Below are 22,500 nucleotides of genomic sequence, written 5' to 3' on the forward strand. Positions count from 1 at the left end.
AGAAAGGGAGAGACATAGAGAGAGGAAGATAGACATAGAGGAAGATAGAGATAACACAGAGAGAGAGAAAGGGAGAGACATAGAGAGAGAGGAAGATAGACATAGAGATAGAGGAAGAGAGAGATAACACAGAGAGAGTGAGACAGAGATAGAGAGAGGCTGAAAAGAGAGGGAAGAGAAGATATATATATATATAGAGAGAGAGAGAGAGAGATAGAGAAAGAGGGAAATATATATATGTGTACATATAAATATATATACCGGTATACTGTATATATATATATATATATAGAGAGAGAGAGATGCTGAAAAAGAGAGGGAAATATATATATATATATATATATATATATATATATAGAGAGAAAGAGAGGGAAATATATATAGGGAGATACATATACAGTATAATATATGTATATATAAATATATATATATATATATATATATATCAGAGAGTATCATGAACATCAGTGAGACGCAGTCAAATAAACATTAATGAATGAAAGTGATGTGGTGTGCATGAGTCTGTAGTGTGTGTGTGTGGACATGGTAAAAGGTGAACAAAACCATTTGTGATGAATTATTAACTATCTTAAACATAAATTATTATTATTAGGGAGTAGGGACCAGAGAGAGTTAGAAAGAGAGAGAGAGATAAAAAAAAAGTGATAGAGAAAGAAAAATAGAGAAAGGATTGAGGGAGAGGGGTAGGGGAGAGGGAGGATGGGAAGATTAAGAAATGGGGATAGAGAGAGTAGGGAGGGAGAGAAAAAGAGAGAGAAAAGGAGTGTTTCAGGAGGTAGAGTGGTGGTCTGGTAATCTGAAGGTCAGTGTTAGCAGTGTCTCAGGAGGTAGAGCAGGTTGTCTGGTAATCTGAAGGTCAGTGTTAGCAGTGTCTCAGGAGGTAGAGCAGGTCGTCTGGTAATCTGAAGGTCAGTGTTAGCAGTGTCTCAGGAGGTAGAGCAGGTCGTCTGGTAATCTGAAGGTCAGTGTTAGCAGTGTTTCAGGTGGTAGAGTGGTGGTCTGGTAATCTGAAGGTCAGTGTTAGCAGTGTTTCAGGTGGTAGAGTGGTGGTCTGGTAATCTGAAGATTAGGGTTAGCAGTGTCTCAGGAGGTAGAGTGGTGGTCTGGTAATCTGAAGGATAGGGTTAGCAGTGTCTCAGGAGGTAGAGCAGGTCGTCTAGTAATCTGAAGGTTCCCGGTTTGCTCCCCACAGTGTACCGAAGTGAAAGACACTGAACCTCTAACCACTCCCAACGAGCAGGTTGGAGCCTTACATGTGAGGCATAAATTGTACGATTTATGCATCCATGTGCCTGCAAGAGGAACAGACCTGAACCCTGCTACTAAACCACCAGCTAAACCACGTGTGCTTGTTTCCTTATAGTGACCCTAAACTTAACATCCATTTTGCGTTGTCACAATAGGCCCTTTTCACAGCGGCCATTTTGATGTGTCATCGCAGGGTAAACACAGGTGTAGTTAATACATGAATTAGGGTTCCATTCCATTTAGGTGCGCCAGGACCGTTCCAGTGAGACGGCATGCACAATACCGGGGCCCCGGCTCCCCGCACACACCGAAATTGGAATGGAACCATAACTAATGTTATTAAGGACACCTGTGCTCACCCTGCGATGACATGTCAAAATGTCTGCTGCGAAAAGGGCCTACGAACCCCATGTGTGTGACTACAATGCGTGAGAACAGGAGAGAAAATGGTGAGAAAAGAGTGTGAAAGAATTAGGAAGAGAGACAGAGAGAGAGAGAGAGAGAGAGAGAGAAGAGAGAGAGAGAGAGAGAGAGAGAGAGAGAGAGAGAGAGAGAGAGAGAGAGAGAGAGAGAGAGAGAGAGAGAGAGAGAGAGAGAGAGAGAGAGAGAGAGAGAGAGAGAAAGAGAGAGAGAGAGAGAGAGAAAGAGAGAGAGAGAGAATCAATGAGAGACAGAGAGAGGTCCCCTGATGAGTTAGGTCCTGTCTGCTTGGTCTGTCTCGGGCATAAATACTACAGACACTCTGGGGACCATACACACACACACACGGACACGGACACACACACACACACACACACACACACAGAGAGAAAGACAAGGACACACATGGACATATACACACACACACACACCTTGGGGAGAGGCAACATCCCCTTTCACTCAGACTTGTTTCCACTACCCCATTATGAATGGCATTTTGTCTTATCAGCACTTTAACACAAGAGAGAGAGAGAGAGAGAGAGAGAGAGAGAGAGCGAGCGAGAGCGCAGAGAGAGAGAGAGAGAGAGAGAGAGAGAGAGAGAGAGAGCTACAGTCCTCTTAAGATGTGGACTGATGTTAACAAAAAATAAGAACAAGGAAACTACACCCTACCTATGGAACACCGCAGTTATGGAACACCCTAGCTATGGAACACACTACCTATGGAACACTATATGGAACCCCCTACCTTTGGAACCCCCTACCTATGGAACCCCCTACCTATGGAACCCCCTACCTATGTACAAGTAAAATAATCTACCAGTGCAGTAAGCAACTTTGACTTGGCAAGATTTTTTGAAATAAGTAAAAATTATCTAGGGTTCTCTCTCCTGATAAAGTGGGAATGGGATACCAGCAAATGTAAATGTAGAGTTATTATTTTAACATGTAGACCACTTATTTTAACAAATAAATACCACTTACAGCACCTTGAAGTTACAGTACACTTAATTAGTCCCCATGGGGAAATTATCCTTCTGCATTTGACCCATCCTAACTACTTGTGTTGAGCAGCAACAGACGGGCGCCTTGGGACCAACTCCAGTTCTAATCTCAGTGCCTTGGTCAAGGGAAATGGCAGGAGTATGTACCTAGGTTCTTTTATGGTGTGGGAGGAAACCAGAGTACCCAGAGGAAACCCACACCAAACACAGGAATCCCGTTCAAACTCCACGCAGAAAGTTGTAATAATAGTGTAAATTGTCTTTTTAAATGTTTTATGTGTACAGTGTCTCAAAACGCATACGAGTCTACAAAGTTTTTTTTATCTGATCTTCTGTCTGTATTGATATTATCTGTAACTTTGTGTAATAAACGTTTCTAGTACAAGGGGTCTGCAGAAACAAATCAGATTTATTAGACCGTCTAATAATTGTAAACTATATCAGACTTTTTTTTTATCTGCAACAGAACGAGTGCACACCTCCTGTTACTACACTATAGGTTCAAGTCATTCCCAGAAGTTTCCACACCTTCATTTTCTCCAGGTTCTCAGAGTAGGAAATCAATCTTGAATTGAAACTGTGTACTGGAGCACACTGGTAGTCCTGCCTCTTCTCTTTATGTGGGAATATTGTGGGAGAGCGTCCTGTCTGCATCATGTGTATATATATGTAAATAAAGAGCAGTTGTGCGCTTATAATTGGTCAAAGATTGCCAAGGCTCATGGGTATTGTAGTAGTTATGTAAATTTGGAGAGATTACGATATGAAAACGTTGATTGTAACAGTAAAAACAATAAGTAATAGTATATAACTCTGTCAAAGATTGTGAACCTACACAATGCAGGATGACCGTCAGTACCGATAGGTTGAGCTTCACTGGTCAGCTGCAATGGGGGGTCACAGTGAAACCTCACTATCCAGGTCTATATTATCATGCACATACACTACACGCAAGACACTTTCTGTAAATATTTTATCTTACCTCATTTTATATTTTATTTTGATGTTACTACTATCACCTATTGTTACCATTCTTGTATTCATTGATGTTTAGTAATTGTGCACTGTTGAGTCTGAGCTCGAAACACAAGAATTTCATTACCGGCAATGCCCTCTGTATTGTTGTGTATTTGACAAATAAAGAACTTGAACTTTAACTATAGGGGGCTCACTTAAAGGGAGTGGACGAGGATGTGAAAGACGTAAACAGAACACACCCTAGCTCTCCACGGCCTGCTGGCAAACTGAGGCAGACACCGGTTACAGACAAAAATCACATGATGTAGACTAGTTCATTATTTTCATTCCACACATACATCTATGATCTGCATAGGCTAACCGGGGACAAGTAACGCTCATTACTTAGGATTATCATTACTTAAGACTAGGGATGTCCCGATCACATTTTTTTGCTCCCGATCCGATCCCGAGATTTTGAGTATCTACCGATACCGATCTTTCCCGATCCGATCTGTAAAAAAAAAAATTCCATCCCAATTTCGCCTCACCAATTCTTCCTTCAATTCTCCCCTCCCCTGTCTCGAACGTTGCTAGACTATGCCTCCCACTGGTCGGCTGCAGTGAGGACCAAGTCTTGCATCACGTGTCCCCTCCGGTACACGAGGAGGCAGCTGTCGCATCTTTTCACCAGACAGCGCGATCTCTCAGTGGCGAGGAGTAACGCGTGGGAGGCTCACGCTGCCCCCGATACTTCCTGATTCTGCTGTACAGGCGCACCAACCGACCTTTAGGAGTCGCTGTCCACAACGTCCAATCCCCACCCACTGGCTTTCCCACCCCTAACACTGCCAATTGTGTTAGTATTTTTTTTGGTCAGGCCACTGAACTTAGAAGCAGGCCAGGACAGTGTTTCTAGTTGTATTGTAAAATTCGATTCTATTGTATTCTAAAATGTGACTATATGGTTTTATATTAACTTAATAAATAAACAAAAACGAAAAATCTACTTATTTCAACGAACATTTCAAACTAAATAACAGATTATGCACATAAAACGCTGAAAACAATCGAAGCAACAATAGTATTTTAATGAGGCTATTATTATTATCATTATTATTTTGCAACAAGTTAGCCCTCTCATAAATAGCACATATAAATGAATAACTAACTTGAACTAACTTAATAGGATTGAAGTGATATTTGGCTTAAAAAATCGGTCGCCTGACAAAAAAAAAAAAGCCTGACGATGTGCATTGGGCCGCGAGGAAGCAAGGTGCTGTCCAATTGGATGAAGTGGTTGAAATTAACAAACAAAACAAACAAACAACAAAACAAAACAACGGAATCTGTGGCTTAAAAGAGTCAGGGGTGGGCTAATTGGGAGCGGGGCCGTGTTGCGTGAAGGCAATTGTGAACAGGTGGGTTTTTAGCTTGGTTTTGAACTCTGTGCGGCCGGATTTTCGGCACTGACATTAATAAAATCGCCTCTTTCTCAGCACAATGTAGCCACGTATCATGAAACTGTTCAAATGTGCAAGCACACCCTTCCCATTAAAAGTCTATTTTTTTTATCTTGAAAACCGCGCTTGAACGCATTTTCTTGAATTCTTTTATGTTCTGGCAAAATATGCCTCGTTTTATAAATGTGTATACAGAAGCAATTCCGTTGCTTTTGTTGATAATATTAATTAATTTCATTAATAACATAGTGCTGTCATTTCAGGGAGAGGGAGGTGGGACAAGGGAGGGAGAGGGAGGTGGGACGGGGGAGGGAGAGGGAGGTGGGACGGGGGAGGGAGAGGGAGGTGGGACGGGGGAGGGAGAGGGAGGTGGGACGGGGGAGGGAGAGGGAGGTGGGACGGGGGAGGGAGAGGGAGGTGGAATGGGGGAGGGAGGTGGGACGGGGGAGGGAGTGGGAGGTGGAATGGGGGAGGGAGTGGGAGGTGGAATGGGGGAGGGAGGTGGGACAGGGGAGGAAGAGGGAGGTGGGACGTGGCAGGAAGAGAGAAGAGTGTGCATGTGTGTTTGTGTCCGATCAGCTAGGTATTTGATCTAGTAATGTCTGTCCTCACCCTGTGCTCTGTCACTCAACACACCCCCCTCCCCTCATATAGAACCCGATCTTAAAGTCAAAAGCACATGGTGGGCGGGCGGGCGAGCGACGTCGCCTGGCAATTCGATCGGCTGTCGCTCAACGACAATCGATTAGCACCCCACACCAGACCTGACCGTTCAGGTCCATTAAACCAGTCAGTGGCCGTCAGATAGACTCATTGGTTGCGCGTAATGTAGGATAGACCGGTCTATCGAGAGAGATATACCGGTCTATAGAGAGAGAGAGAGAGAGAGATAGAGGGTTCACACACAGCCTCGCCGGGGTCTGAAAGCTCGGAGTTGCTAATAAACATTTTAAATAATTTTATAAAACGAGTGGTACTCACAGAGCGAGCCGTGTATTTCCGTATTTGGCTGCCTGGTGCGCCTGCGCTGTGATCACAGCGCAACAGCGCATGCGCATCATGCACCCAACGCCGGAAATACACGGCTCGCTCTGTGAGTACCACTCGTTTTATAAAATTATTTAAAATGTTTATTAGCAACTCCGAGCTTTCAGACCCCGGCGCGGCTGTGTGTGAACCCCTAATTGTACGCTGGGTACCTTTGAAATTCATATCTGATATATTTCGGACCCACCCGAGCTTATAAGCAGTGCTTGGTGGTCCAAATTAGCCTGCGAGCTATGGAGCTGCGAGTGACTGCGGATTCAAAAGCCCCTGGCTTGCACATCGCAGTCACGGAAGGGGCTAATATTTACTATGTACCACTGCTGCTAGAAGATATGCACTAAGTTCTCTTTTACCTCTATATTTATTTCACTCATTCATTTAATTTTTAGCTACTGTTTATATTGTATATAGTCCTGTATATTGTGTGTGTACATTGTGTCCTATATGTTACTTTATGTTTATATTCAATCTTTTTATATACACCGTGGGAAGGGGGAACGCAATTTAATTTCTCTGTATGTCTTGCACATAATGGGAAATGACAATAAAGTTGACTTTGACTTTGATAAAACACTCACAAACACACAGAGTATTTTTCCAGACCCTGTTAGTGTGTCCAGGACCAGAGATATCCCTAATTTATAACATGCTTCCTGGCAACAAGCAACCAGCTTCATTACAACCACTCCTTTCACACACACTGAGGAGGAGTTCGCACTTTCTTGCGAGAGACACAGTATCTCTTTTGCTCACAAACCTACAAGACACACACACACACACACACACACACACACACACACACACACACACACACACACACACACACACACACACACACACACACACACACACACACACACACACACACACACACACACACACACACACACACACACACACACACACACACACACACAGGGGGTGGCTAACATGTTTTTAAATAGGTCCAGTCATTTCCAGCAAGGGGCTGGCAATGGGTCACAGAACATTAGTAGAGGCAGCACTGTACCTTTCCCTTTACCAACAGAAAGATAGAGAGAGACCAAGATAAAGACAAGGAGAAGGAGAGAGAGAGAGAAAGACAAGGAGAGAGAGAATGGATAGATGGGTGTGTTAGTGGATGATAGATAGAAAGATAGAGAGAGATAGAGAGAGAGACAGACAGACAGACAAGGAGAGATACACATACACCAAGAGAAAGACATGGATAGAGAGAGAGAGAGAGATAGAGATAGAGATAGAGATAGAGAGAGAGAGAGAGAGAGAGAGAGAGAGAGAGAGAGAGAGAGAGAGAGAGAGAGAGGGGGCAGGACAGTCAGAAGTGCCTTGGTGGACATTGATAGGAGTATGTACCTAATAGCATGCATGTGCTTTATGATGTGGGAGGAAACCTAAGAATATTCTGGATCTAGTTCAGACATGTTGGCAATAATACTGAAATTAGGTATGACAACTAACTATCTTGTTGTTGTTGTTGCAGTAGTAAGTCAGAAACCTTTCATTAGGGCGCCCCGAGTGGCGCACCGCATACAGCACTGCGGTGCAACGCGGCCGACCCGGGTTCGACTCCCGGACCCGGTGATCTTTGCCGAATGTCTTCCCCGGTCTGTCTCCCATTCCTCCTCTCTCTCTCTCTCTCTCTCTCTCTCTCTACCGGACTGCCCGGTAGCAAAAATCAATAAAAACCTACAAAAACATAACTTGTCCGAAAGGACAAGTAACATTTAAAGAAACCTTTCATTAATTATCTATGGATGAGTCCCACATTCTACATCCAGGTGACATCTCTATGCATTATAGTTCTAGGAAGAGAGAGGCGCATGTTCACCAGTATTGACTAGACTGCCCTGGGGCACAGGAAGAACATAAGCACTCCCTTTAAAATAGAGGGAGGAAGGGAGAGGTGGAGGATTGATGGAGGGAGGGAGGGAAACAGGGGATGAAGTGAGGAGAAGAGGAAGGTAGAGAAGGTATGACGTGGTGAACTAAGAAAAACATTATTGTTAAAACATTGCCTACCATAAAGGAGGGAGGGATGGATGGATGGATGGATGGATGGATGGAAGGAGGGATGAACAGAGAAAATAGGAAGGAGGGATTGATGGGAGAAAGGAGCAGATGAATAGATGGTGAGAAGGATAGAGTGAGAAGGGAGAGGTGGAGGACAAGAAATGTATTTGAGAAAAGAGAAAGGCAGGGGACGGGAAGGATGGCTGGAGAGAGGGATGGAGAGAGGGAGGGAGGAAGAGACGGAAGGTTGTAAAACAGGAGGTGAGTAAAGGAGGGTATGAGAAACGAGTGAATAACAGACAGAAACAAAAACAAAGCGTTCTATTTAGGGTAGAGAGAGAACTGCTGAGGAATGACTGACTGGAATGGATAGATGGATGGATGGATGGATGGATGGATGGATGGATGGATGGATGGATGGATGGATGGATGGATGGATGGATGGATGGATGGATGGATGGATGGATGGATGGATGGATGGATGGATGGATGGATGGATGGATGGATGGATGGATGGATGGATGGATGGATGGATGGATAGAAGAATGACTGGATGAGTAGGTGGGTGAGTTCAAACTGGATCATTTCCAGATTAAATTAAAATAGCTAAAGTCATACCTCTGTATAAAACTGTGAGCAAACACCACTTCACAAACTACAGACCTGTATCTTTACTTCCACAATTCTCTAAAATACTGGAAAAACTCTTTAACAACAGGTTAGATGCTTTCAACTACTCTCTAATAGCCAATAGGGGTTCAGTGCAAACAGATCAACTTCACTGGCAATAATATAATCAATAGAGGAAATCACAAATGCCATAGACAAAAAAACAATATGTAATTGGAGTATTTATTTACTTAAAAAAAGAATTTTACACAATTAACCATAACAAATTGGAAAGGTATGGCATCAGGGGAGTAGTGCTAGACAGGATTAAAAAATCTAATCTAATCTCAAATCTAAATCTAAATAAGAGACAGCATAGGGCTGGGCGATAAAACGATAACGATAACTATCGCGATAAATTATTTCCTCGAAATAAACATGAAACGTGGTCGCAAAGTTTCGATATATCGATTTTCCAAGCTTGGATATGAGCACACACACTAACAACCAATCAGTGAAGGAGATGGCCGAGAGCGAAGGAGACCCGGAAGGAGACCCAGAGGTAGGACTCACTCAACAACAAGGCTTGCTAGGCTAATTAGCTTGCACGGTGCTGTTTTATATATTTACGTGCCGAGTATGTGTGTGGCGTGAATTCTGAGGCCACGTTTATAGTAGTGTGGGGTATACACTGGACGTCGTTTCAATATATTGTGGCGGAAGAGAGTATTTTAGTGTCATATTTATTACATTGTCATGAGATACTCCGCTTGTCTGCTAACTGCTAACGTGCGCGGACTGATGACGACATCAACTCGACTCGAGACATTCGCTTAGAAACAACAGGCTGGCTAGGATAACTAGCTTGCACGGCGCTGTTTTATATATTTACGTGCCGAGTATGTGTGTGGCGTGAATTCTGAGGCCACGTTTATAGTAGTGTGGGGTATACAGTGGACGTCATTTCAATATATTGTGGCGGAAGAGAGTATTTTAGTGTCATATTTATTACATTGTCATGAGATACTCCGCTTGTCGGCTAACTGCTAACGTGTGCGGACTGATGACGACATCAACTCGACTCGAGACATTCGCAGCAGCATAAGAAGTTAATTAAAACTTGACAGACATTATATCGACGATAATTATCGATATCGAATTATATGAAAATAATTTTATAATTTTATCGCGATAACGTTTTTGGTCATATCGCCCAGCCCTAAGACAGCAGTATGTGAAACTGGGTGATTGCTCTTCATTGGGTCTGGACATTGCTTGTGGTGTCCCCCAGGGGTTAGTGTTGGGGCCGAAATTGTTCATACTGTATATTAACGACATATGTAAAGTGTAAAAATTATTGAAATATTTTTTGTTTGCTGATGATACAAATATTTTCTGTTCTGGGGATCATTTAAATAAATTGCAGGAGGACGTCACAAAGGAAATTATTCAACTTAAAATTTGATTACAAGTATTGTCATTAAACTTATCCAAGACAAAAAAAATGCTGTTTGTAAATTGTAGGAAAGATATCCGTGTACAGATAAACACTTATAAACAAAGCAAAGGAGGTCCTGGATCACAAATCACTCCACATTTTCTACTGTTCACTAGTTTCACCATATTTAACCTACTGCGTTGAAGTCTGGGGAAATAATTACAAATTATTTAACTATCCTCCAGAAAAGAGCTGTGCACATCATTCACAAGGTTAGATATATATCTGGACCAGTGGAGGTTATTCAATGACAACACGTGAAGCACAAATGCACTCATAATTATTATTAATTTACATATATATATATATTTTTTTTAATTATTATTATTATTTATTTATTTATTTTATTAGAAATGTTTTCCTCTGTAAAAAATGCCAGTGAATTCATTTTTTTCTTCAAAAATGGCCAAGTGACAGCTCTGAGCTCTCTGATCAGGCCTGCTCATCACATAACTGCAGTGATGGCGAGCTGTCAATCACTATAGTGCAACTTATAGTGCACGGGTTGATCTTAGTTGATTATTATCCAATCAAAATAGGCTATTTGAGTCATCTAAGCCCCGCCCGTGCATTATTGCGCACGCCACTCGCAAACGGGGATTGAATGATTGACAGCCCTCAAAGTTCTGACACTCAAATCAGAGAAGAGCTCCGTGACTGTGATGATGTCATCAAGTTCTCCGGCTGTTTGATTGATTGATTGAACATTTTATTAACAGATTGCAGAATGGGTACAATACAGTACAGCTGTAACAACACAGTAGGCTAAATTAAACTTTGCGCCAACATTAGGACCGCAGCGTGACTGTGATGATGTCATCACCAGTGATCTCCAGTAATCGGAGATAGTATAAGGAGTTTGGGGGAGGATTCGCGAAACATGTGTTTACCTGTGGCCAGGGAGAACCGGGAGTTGCATTGAAACCTACCAAGATAGACCCACACGACCAAGGTTATCGGACTACCAGGTCAGACGGGCCGACTTAGTCTCGCTCTGAGTGGGCTGGCTGGGGAAGATGAATGGAGACCTTTTTCATCAGAAAATATCGAAGGATGGATTTAATTTACAAGTGATCAGATGGGAGGGAGTCGATTTACAAGGAACACTATTTCCTGTAACGTCGTCAATGGTGAGTGATTTTTTTTTATTTATATTTAGTAGCTGTGTGGGGCGCGGCGGGTCTGTATTGATTATGAATTAATTGGCTGTATTTTACTGCATGCGTTCACTGCGTTGGTATGCTTTCTGCCTTTCTGTGGATAACGAGCGATTTATTTTGGTCCGCTGTGGCCTGGCCTCTGTGTGTGCGTGTGTGCGTGTGCGTGTGTGTGTGTGTGTGCACACACGTGTGTGTCGTTCAGTTCTATATAGTGCTGAGTGATGTGCATCTGAGATTGATCTGGTGATGCGTTCTGTACAACATCTCCTCTCCTCCTCTTCTTCCTCTCCCTCCTCCTCCTCTCTCCTCCCCTCCTCCTCTCCCCTCCTCTCCCCCTCCTCTCCTCTCTCCTCCTCCTCCTCCTCCCCTCTCCTCCTCTCCCTCCTCCTCCTCCTCTCTCGTGATGTTTGTAAGTGAGGCGTGTGTGTCAAGAGTTACTCCAAGGTATTTATTACTAGTGCCTGTTGTCTTTAACTGTAGTGTCTGTCTGCTGTCTTCATAACCACACTGTGTGTCTGGACTTCTTTATTAAATTTTTTTTATCTCTCCCGTCCTCCCCAATATTTTTAACTCACAGCCACCACTGCCACACACATTGGGGGATGTTTTAAAAATATAATTTAACATATAATATAATAATTTGTGCTTCACCAAAAAATTTGGTCAGCAGCCGCCACTGATCTGGACCATACTCATTCACTATTCTTACAGTAGAAATTATTCAAATGTACTGATATTATACTGTATCAAACTGCACAAATGTATAAAGCCAAAAATAATCAAATGTTCAACAAGCGAGATGGGAGTTACAAGGGTCACATTTAAATTTAAAAGATACAGTATTCAAACAACCATGAAAAGTAAAGGGCTAGGGGAGCTCCAGTAGCTCACCACGTACCGCAAGCGCTATTTCGGCGCCGTGGACAACCGTGCTCGTCACGGATCTGGGGTTTAGCGAGTTCGAATCCCGGACTGCAGCCGTGCCTTTCCCAGAGTGTCTTCCCCCCCATCTGAACCCTTTCAGCCTGTTTCTGTCGGTCATCCTTGACCAGAATAAATGTGATAAACACATAAAAGAGCCAGGGGAATGGCCAAAGTTTAAAAAAAAAGAAAAGTAAAGGGCTAGATCCACAAATAATGGATTGCACGGAGCAAGTTGCACCCTTACTTACAATTCATTATGAATTGAAAATGGGGGACCCTGATGTAAACAAGATGAAAGTCTTTCTCTGGTCTGCATCCCCTTAACAATTGTGTGTATTGAGCCATACTGTATTGTACCCATTCTGCAATCTGTTAATAAAATGTTCATTCAATCAATCAATCTGCACGGTGATTGATTGAATGAAAATTTTATTAACAGATTGCAGAATGGGTACAAAACTATATTCATATATAAAATGGAAATGTACGGATGAAAAAAAAATCTGTTTTTTTTGCACGTTGACCAGAAGCAACTCGGCAAGGAAGGGGTCACTTTGCGGAAGGGGCGTGGCACTCAATGTGTTAAAGGAAAAACTGTTTAAAATAAAATATAGTAAAATGGTTTTCCAGAGGTACAGAGATGAAGGGGTTTGATATCTGGCTATGTGTGTGTGTGTGTGTGTGTGTGTGTGTGTGTGTGTGTGTGTGTGTGTGTGTGTGTGTGTGTGTGTGTGTGTGTGTGTGTGTGTGTGTGTATGTATGTATGTATGTACAGTATGTATGTATGTATGTATATATGTGCATAATGTAGTTGTATATAAAATGGCTAGGTGAACTATGCAGGGTAATCTACAGTTTTGGCAAATAATAATAAAAAATTTATCAAAACATCTTTGTTAACTAAGTAAATTTTTTTCATCATAAGTCTGACCATAAAGAGAGCAGGTAGTTATAAATTAGTAAAGTATGATATCGAGTAAAAAGGGGTGGGATTAAATAAGTTCTTCCCACAAAATGACAACATTTTGTTACTTTACTTTTTTTAATATAAGTATATCTTTGAATGGCTTATGGCTATATCTGTACTTGCTGTTTGTTTGTTGTTGTTGTTGTTGCATATTTGAAATAAACTGCAAAATAAACTTTAATGAATAAATCAATCAATCAAAAATGGATGGATGAATGGATAGTTTGAAGCATAGCGGTATATATCACGGTATCAGTGTTTCCGTTAGAATATTTTTTTTTGCCTGATAGGCAGGCTATATAAAGAATGACATCCTCAAGGCATGTAGATTTATAATATTTTAACTTAAAACTAGGCTACTTTTGCGTATAAAGTCATTATATTCCAAATAAAATAAGTCCCGAGTCGAGACTCTGTGCTGCTCCCATTGCAAACAGCAGGGCTGGATGCTGGATTTTGCTAGAAGCATATGTAGCTGCAGAGCCGCAGAGCCAGGGGCTCTTTCAGGTCAATTCAGGGCAATTCAGCCGTTGGGTGGGGGGGCGCTGTTGAGCGGCCTGTGACCAGACCTGAAAGAGCCCCTGGCTCTGCGGCTCTGCAGCTGCATGCTATTTCGCAAATCCACTGCTGCAGCCTTCCTCCCGCTGCAGCCGTCGTTATCATAACACTACACACATATCATAATGTTTACAGCAAACTGTAGTTGATCACCAGGTATGTTTTATTAACACTTTAACTGCCGGGAAACGCTTTACAGCGTCATTCCCGGCCATGCTCAAGTTGCCGAAGGACGCTTTACAGCGTCTTTAATATCAATATTTCAAAAATCTGTGATCGGATTCATATTTCCCCTCCGCTGGCCTGAGATCCACCAGGAGGACCCACTGAGCTCTCTGGCGGTTCAGGAGCGCCATCTGGTGGCCGATCGGCGCAATCGCCAAACAGGAAGTGCTGTGGAGGTTGTGCTGGTCGGCCATATTACTTCCGGGCACTCGGTTTGGCTGCCGGCACTCTGGCTCGTTACAATATATAGCGATCCATTGCCAATAACTCGATAAACAACATGATTTGGACGTATATAGTATTATACAAGCTGGAAATGGTTCATCAGGATAAACATCCCATAATCGAAAACGGTCTACACCACGCTGATCGTCCAACGGCGCGAGGAATATCCGGTAAGATTCAGCGTTATTCTTGAACGTGTTCCATATAAACTGTTATGATGAACATATGACCCACACTAGATGAATGATATAACGCTGCCCACGGAATTATAAACGATCCCCCGCCCATCCGGTCATCATCAGATCATACGTAGATCATTCTAGAAGTACGTCCAATTGAAATTTTTTATATCGCCCCGATTGCCATCAAACTGTATTTCATCATCAATATAATGCATTTGGGGCTATAGATCACGTTCTGGAGAAAGCTGCAGAAAGAGATGAAAACATACTTATACATTAGACCATACTTTACTATGAATATGTGAATGAAAAAGTTTAACGTTGCTACACAATGAACAATACATATAGGACTTTGAATGGGCCCTAATAATGGCAATGTAGCAATAGAATTTAAAAAGTTATAGCCCTGCAAAGAAGGGGTACTTATCCATAGACAAATAGAGCTGGCAACCCATGGTATATCATGAATTTCGGCACCCATAGTGTTAACGTAGAATAATTCATATAAGAAAAACGATAGGTAAGATCTCTTACCTTTCTCCACTGGTTAAAAATGCCAGGAACTGAAATTTAAACTTGCTGTGCGCCGCGGTGATATGTGTTTATTATGAAATGACAATTGCGTGTTGACACGCCCAGTGCGCCCACTGCGCGAAGCCTCCTAAATAACTTTTTCCAGTTTGCACATATCTATTATCTATTCTATCTATTTTTAGGGGCAAATGCGATTGAAATAGTCGCGCTGTGGTTACATGACGACGACATCATTGCTATTTTAGAGCTGCTCTACCGGTTACACGGTATAGTCAAAATCCATACCGTAGAGCAAATTCATACCGTTTATACCGTCCACCCCTAATGGATAGATGGATAGATGAGTGTGTTAGTAGATGCTAGATAGAAAGAGATAGGGAGAGAGAGAGAGAGAGAGAAGTGGGATAGATAGATATACTGTATAGTTGATGGTAACATATTTGACATGGTATGCTGAACTTTTACAAGTCATGGACGATGTGCAGGCTGTTGTTTGTTTGTCCGTAGCCAAAGCAACAGGTGTCACTAATAAAGTGCCCTGATGAGTCTCCAAACAGTTACGCACCGTGGTTTAATTTAGTTTTGTTTATTTCAACAATCAATAACAAATCCACAGCCAACTGTCACGCATACATTATACAATAGAAAGTTGAGAGAGAGAGAGAGAGAGAGAGAGAGAGAGAGAGAGAGAGAGAGAGAGAGAGAGAGAGAGAGAGAGAGAGAGAGAGAGAGAGAGAGAGAGAGATAGAGAGATAGATAGATAGATAGATAGATAGATAGATAGATAGATAGATAGATAGATAGATAGATAGATAGATAGATAGATAGATAGATAGATAGATAGATAGATAGATAGATAGATAGAGAGAGAGAGAGAGAGAGAGAGAGAGAGAGAGAGAGAGAGAGAGAGAGAGAGAGAGAGAGAGATAGACAGACAGACAGAAGGATTCATGAAAGGAGAAAGAGAGAAGGGGAGGAATGGAGCGAGTGAAGAAAAAAGATACATGAACAAATAACATTATTGAAGCCTTTTCTCTTAGTCATCAGATGGATGAACAGATGGAAGGAGAGGGGGTGGGGGGGACACAGTTGGATGGATGGAGGGAAGGAAGGAAGGAGAGAAGGAGAAAAACATTATTTTCCAACCCTGGACCCCAAACCAGATCACAGAGGCATTATGTTATTCCAACCACAGACAGCTGCTACTATGACACTATTAATATATGTGTGCGTGTTTGAGAAGGGTTCAGCTTCACCACTGTTTTCAGCCGTAGCTCAGAAGACCTGTGTTGTTTGCTCGCTCTCTCTCTCTTCCCCCTCTCTTTCTCTCTTTATCCCTCTCTCTCTTACTGCCCCCTCTATCTCCATCTCTCTGTCTCCCTCTGTGTCTCTCTCCCTTCCCCCCCTTTATCTCTTTCCTCTCCATTCCCCCCTCTCTCTCTCCCTTTCTCTCTATTCCCACCTTTCTGTCCCCCTCTCTCATTTACTTGCCAGTGTTTGTGTGTGTGGAGCGGATCTGTCACTACAGCCATCTCCAGAGCAGATAAGACGAACTGTCACTTCCTCATCTGTGACTGGTTGATTAAAGGTCCTTGAGTGAGGTCAGGGGTCAACAAGCACACACGCACACTCAAATGCACACACACGTTGAACGGTAGAGCTCCATTTAGTATGTTCGCATGATTCAAACACTACTGACTTTCTAAGGAATGTGTGTGTACATTCATAGGTGTGTGTGTGTGTGTGTGTGTGTGTGTATGAGAGAGAGCATTCAGTATGTACTGAATCTGTCTGTCTGTGAGTGAGAGAGAGTGTGTGTGTGTGTGTGTGTGTGTGTGTGTGTGTGTGTGTGTGTGTGTGTGTGTGTGTGTGTGTGTGTGTGTGTGTGTGTGTGTGTGTGCGTGTCTTTAATGGACTCCAGTGTCTACCCTAATCTTATGTGGTGTGAAACAACCCTATAGGGAACGACCTAACTAGCGTTACGGACACGCTGTACCAGCAAACTCTTCCACATAAAACACACACACACACACACAATTCACATTAGCATGTGTTTCTTTTTTTTGATCCACTTTTTCTCCTCTTTTTCTATATTTCTCCCATCCCAATTCCGCTGTGCCAATTCTCCCCTCCCCTGTCTTGAACGTTGCTCGCATATGCCCCCCACTGGCCGGTTGTAGGGAGGATAGAAGCCTTGCATCACGTGTCCCCTCCGATACACAAGGAGCCAGCCTGTCACATCTTTTCCCCTGCCAGCGCGGACTCTCATTGGCGAGGTGTAACGTGTGGGAGGCTCACACTACTACCCCCGCCATTTCCTGTCTCTGCTGTGCAGGCGTCCCCCAACCGACCTGTAGAGGGGTCTCCACACGGCGAGCGATTTTAGCCAGGCGACCAATTTTTTTAGCGAGCCGACCTACAGAATTGTATCGCCTCCATTGTTATGAATGAGAGAACACACACGGCAGGAGATTTTGAAGCGAGGTTTGTAAGGTTTATTGTCCAAAGAAAATTATGGTTGAGAACAAAAATGTTTGCATCTTCCGTGAGCTGCTTTCAGCAGCTGCAATAACAATACTTGTCCAATCGGTGGTAATGAACGTATCGTAGCTAGAGAATATCTAGACAGCGCCTCTATAACAGACGGTCCTGCACAGTAGCGCAGCGACCGGAACAGGAAGTTGAGACGCTACTTGTAAATACACCTGCAGTCGTCCGAGACTTATTTGTATATTGTTTTCTTCTTTATTAAACTGGATGGAACAAATGGAAATGGCGACGGACGGCATCCCCGACTCAAAATTCGAGATGCCGACGACGATCCGTGACTTCCACCAGTACCGTGAGAACATCACATCAACTGATGGGGTGGTCTTGTACAAGGACAGGGTGATTATACCACTCTCTCTCCGCAGAGAAGTGCTGAGCGCCCTACACGCTGCCCACCAGGGCGTATCGATGATGACCGCCCGCGCAGAATCCTCTGTGTTCTGGCCAGGCATGTCGGCTGACATCAGCGCCACTCGGAGGTACTGCGAGCACTGCCACCGGATGGCACCTTCACAGCCTGGAGCGCCGCCAACCCCGCCGATCCCAGTTTACCCTTTTCAGGCGGTGTGTTCGGACCCGGGAGCCGATCCCCCACCGGGGCCCACTGTGTCGTCCCCTGCACCTAGGGCGGACTTACGCCGATCCACCAGGGCGACCAGCGTGCCTGCCTGGCACAGGGACTATTCCATGGGCTAGTCACATAATGGACACATGATTTATAGTCACATAGCCTGGGTGTGGGTTATACAGGTATTTGTCCACGTTTTTGTGTGTTTGTTTATTATTATTTCTCAGCCTTTACACAGTATGTTAAAGACTCTGGGGGAGATAGAGAATATCTAGACAGCGCCTCTATAACAGACGGTCCTGCACAGTAGCGCAGCGACCGGAACAGGAAGTTGAGACGCTACTTGTAAATACACCTGCAGTCGTCCGAGACTTATTTGTATATTGTTTTCTTCTTTATTAAACTGGATGGAACAAATGGAATATCGTTCTTATTTAGTAGCGATCAGGCATGCAGTAATGTCAGGAAGAATGAGGAGAGGTTGTATTCGTATATGGTGGTTTCATTGAATGAATGAATGAATGAATGAATGAATGAATGAATGAATGAATGAATGAAAACTTTATTAACAGATTGCAGAATGGGTACAATACAGTACAGCTCAATACATACAATTGTTAAGGGGATGCAGACCAGAGAAAGACTTTCGTCTTGTTTACACCAGGGTCCCCCATTTCCAATTCATCGTAACATATATGACATACATGACATACAGATAGACAGTACTGCTACATCTATACATTTATGACATACCAGATTTGCAATTACAGCAATTACATTCCAGCTCAATATGGGTTTTACAGGTTAATACTCCCTCGTAACGCACAACACAGCTACCTGCTATTAAATACGCTCGCTTCACAACAACATAACGGGTCCGTCCTCCTATATATCCCGGGGGGAAGCAAATAACCACACCCCCAGCTAGACAGAGCGACGGTCGCCCCTGGGGGGCAAGCGATTGTCGTTGAGCAACAGGCGATCGCATTGCCAGGCGACGTCGGTCGCCCGCCGTGTGCAGACCACTTAGGAGTCGCTGTCCACAACGTCCAGATTACCACCCATCGACTTCCACCCGCTAACTCTGCCAATTGGGGCGGTCAGGTGGCGTAGCGGAGATTGTGCTCGTCACCAATGCAAGAGGCTGCAGTCTCGACTCCCGGAGAATCAGCATTGCCTTGGCTTGGGCTGATCGCTATACTAACTCGTTTGGCTGAGTTAGGGGGTGGGAAGCTGAAGGGTGGGTCCTGGGCGTTGTGGACAGCAACCCCTACAGTTCGGTCGGGGCGCCTGCACAGCGAGGGTAGGATCTGGAGGGAGGTAGTGTGACCTTCCACACGTTACACTCTCCCGGTGAGAATCTGCGCTGCCAGGCTGGCTGCCGGCTGGCTGCACATGTGTCGGAGGAAAGCATGCGACAGTCTCCGGCCTCCCGGACCAACAGTAGGGGGGGGGTGCACAACAACCAGGAAGGGGGTTGGGAATTGGCATAATGACTAACAGTGGGATGGGAGAAAAATCGGAAAAAAGGAGGGGGGAAAAGATAATAAAAAAAATTAAAAAAAACTCTGCCAATTGAGTTAGTATGACGGCCGGCCCAAGCCGGAGGCAATGCCGACGGCCGGAGTCGAACCCGGTGTCTCTTGCGTTGGTGACGAACGCAATGTCCGCTGCGCCACCCAGCCGCCTCATTAGCATGTGTTCCTTAAACTAAGGAGCGGGGCCCAACATGGATGACATGGTTCTCTAGCAATACAACTTAAATGAATAGTTCACTTTATTTAAGGCCCTGTCCACATGTGGCTACATGGATATTACTGAAGACACAGTCCCCCCTGTTTTTAGAGAAATCCTTTCCACACAAACAGTGTTTTAGAAAATCTCCACAGAGAATGTAAAAACGAGTTAGAGCGCTCCCATAAGTATGCCAGGCCAGTAGGCAGTGATGATATGTCATAAAACCTCATTGTCAAACACCAATTACATTAGGAACATGCGTATTGAGCTTATTCTTGAGTGGCGGGTTAATAATACATAATCCACACAGTGGATATATTTATACGCCTCCGCCCAGCGATTTGATAATGATGAAAAGCCAGGTTTAGCCATCATGTTGTCTGTCTCTTATTATATTGTAGCTGTTGGTATAATGATGTATTTTCAAAGCATGTTTCAATGAACAGATAGAGGGCACAATATAACTATTACAAGGAGGCCACCACCTCTGAGTCTGGAAAATAGCGAGGGAAAAAAACACAAGCGACGGCAACTAGCAAAATTAGAGAAGCGTTGTGTGGGACCATTTTGATCTGTGACCCACAACAGGCAAAAAAAATACATAGGCCGCGAGTCTGCGCATTTATTTAAAACGACATGATCAGAGGGCGGTTAGGTGGCCGAGCGGAGATTGCGTTCGTCACCAGCCCCGGAGCTGAGCTGGATTTGCCTGTTCGAATCCAGCTCACAGCTCCGGGGTTGTCACCAGCTTGGCTGGCCGTCTGCACTGATACAATTGGCTGTATCAGAGGGTGGGAGAAGCTGGGGGGGTGGGTCCGGGTCGTTGTAAACAGCGACTCCTACAGTTCGGTCGGGGCGCCTGCTAAGCGCGGATTGGACGTGAGGGGGATAGTGTGGTCCTCCCACACGCTACGCCCTCTCAATGAGAATCCGCGCTGCCAGGTGAAAAGAAGCGGTGATTGGCTGGACGTGTGTCGGAGGAAGCACGTGGTAGCCTCCACTCTCCCAGATGATCTGACTGTGGGGGGTAAGTGCGCAGCGACCAGGAAGGGACTGGGAATTGGCATACGACTAACATTGGGATGGGAGAAAATCGGAGGAAAATGGAGGGGGAAAAAGACCAAAAAAAAAAAAAAAATAAAATAAACGACATGATCAGTATGGTTGATGGTGAATGATTGCGGCAAATTGCACCTGCTTGAGCCAGTGTTCCATATTCCATCCTGAGGCACAATCACCTTGCGCATCGAGAAGAGGTACACCGATGACAAGTTTGGAGTTGCTCGCACAGCGAGCTAACGTTACAACTGCTAGCAAGGTTGCATTGACGACAGACAGCTGGACTGCCCTGACAACCGAAAGCTATGTTACCGTCACTTGCCACTACATTACGAGGACTGGCGAGTCACCACTGTGGTGTTGCTCACAAGAAGCTTGCCGGGTCGGCATACGGCCACCTTGCGTAACAGCCATTCCCCATTCCTTAATACGAATCTGGCTGACTGGTGGAAAGTCAATGCGGGGAGATTCCCCAGGCTGGCAAAGCTGACACATCAGTACCTCTGTATACTGGCAACATTGGTACCATCCAAGTGAGTCTTTGGACCGATTGTGACCAGGCTGCGTTCTTGTCTGACACCCGGAAATATCGATATGCTGATTTTCCTCAAGTCGGGACACTGAGTCAGTCTGAGGCAGGCTATGATCTATGCAGGCAATCTTGTTGCAAAATAATAATAATAATAATAATAATAATAATAATAATAATAATAATAATAATAATAATAATAATAATAATAATAATAATAATTATTATTATTATTATTATTATTATTATTATAATAATAATAATAATAATAATAATAATAATAATAATAATAATAATAATAATAATAATAATAATAATAATAATAATAATAATAATAATAATAATAATAATAATAATAATAATAATAATAGCCTCATTCAAAAATAGTCTTGTTGCTTCATTAGTACAGTTGGTTGTTTTCAGCGTCTTATGGACGTAATTTGTTATTCAGTTAGGCCTATTGGACATTTTGGTTGACATTTTGTTTATTTCTATTTTTGTTTGTATCTATTAAGTTAAGTTAACTTCTTATGCATCAGGCAAAAATGGGGCTAGTTTTGCATAAAACATCTGTTGATTTTATTTTACCCAAAGTAATTTGCGATTTATTATTGAACCACTTATGCATGAGCCTGGTCTCTTTTGAACATTTTAATTCTGAACGTTCTTCCACAACAGGAAGAATCACTCTTATGAGTGCCAATGTAATAGAGTTACAGAGGTTTGAACACACTGAAATAAAAGTTTTGTTTACTCACGTCTTTGTTTACTTGCAAACAGATGCCTATTTTTTTGGTTCCAGCTGGGAGGTAGTTGCTGGAAAACACAACGCTTTCATAGCCTAAAGTCTTATCTAGTACAGGTCCAAAGTTGACAACAATCCCATCGAAAATTTGTGTTTTACACATGTTTTTGTAATGTTTGTATCGGCCGACCACTGCAATCCATTTTTTTTTTTTTTTTTTTTTGGTCTTTTTCCCCCTCCATTTTCCTCCGATTTTCTCC

The 22,500-nt window shown here is 43.4% G+C and overlaps 1 protein-coding gene across 1 annotated transcript in view; it reads left to right on the top strand.

Moving 5' to 3' along the window:
• LOC311242035 (ELKS/Rab6-interacting/CAST family member 1-like) overlaps window positions 1–17,438 on the top strand; it is a gene marked incomplete at its 3' end in the record, with an annotated part of 153,137 nt that extends 135,699 nt beyond the window's left edge. The window contains exon 13 of the mRNA XM_084330990.1: window positions 17,388–17,438. Within this exon, the coding sequence (XP_084187116.1) occupies window positions 17,388–17,438 (51 nt within the window). The remainder of the gene's footprint in view (window positions 1–17,387) is intronic.
• Window positions 17,439–22,500: the final 5,062 nt, after the last annotated feature.

The sequence above is a fragment of the Notolepis coatsorum genome, assembly GCF_963971535.1.
Source record: "Notolepis coatsorum genome assembly, chromosome: 15".
NCBI lineage: Eukaryota > Metazoa > Chordata > Actinopteri > Aulopiformes > Paralepididae > Notolepis > Notolepis coatsorum.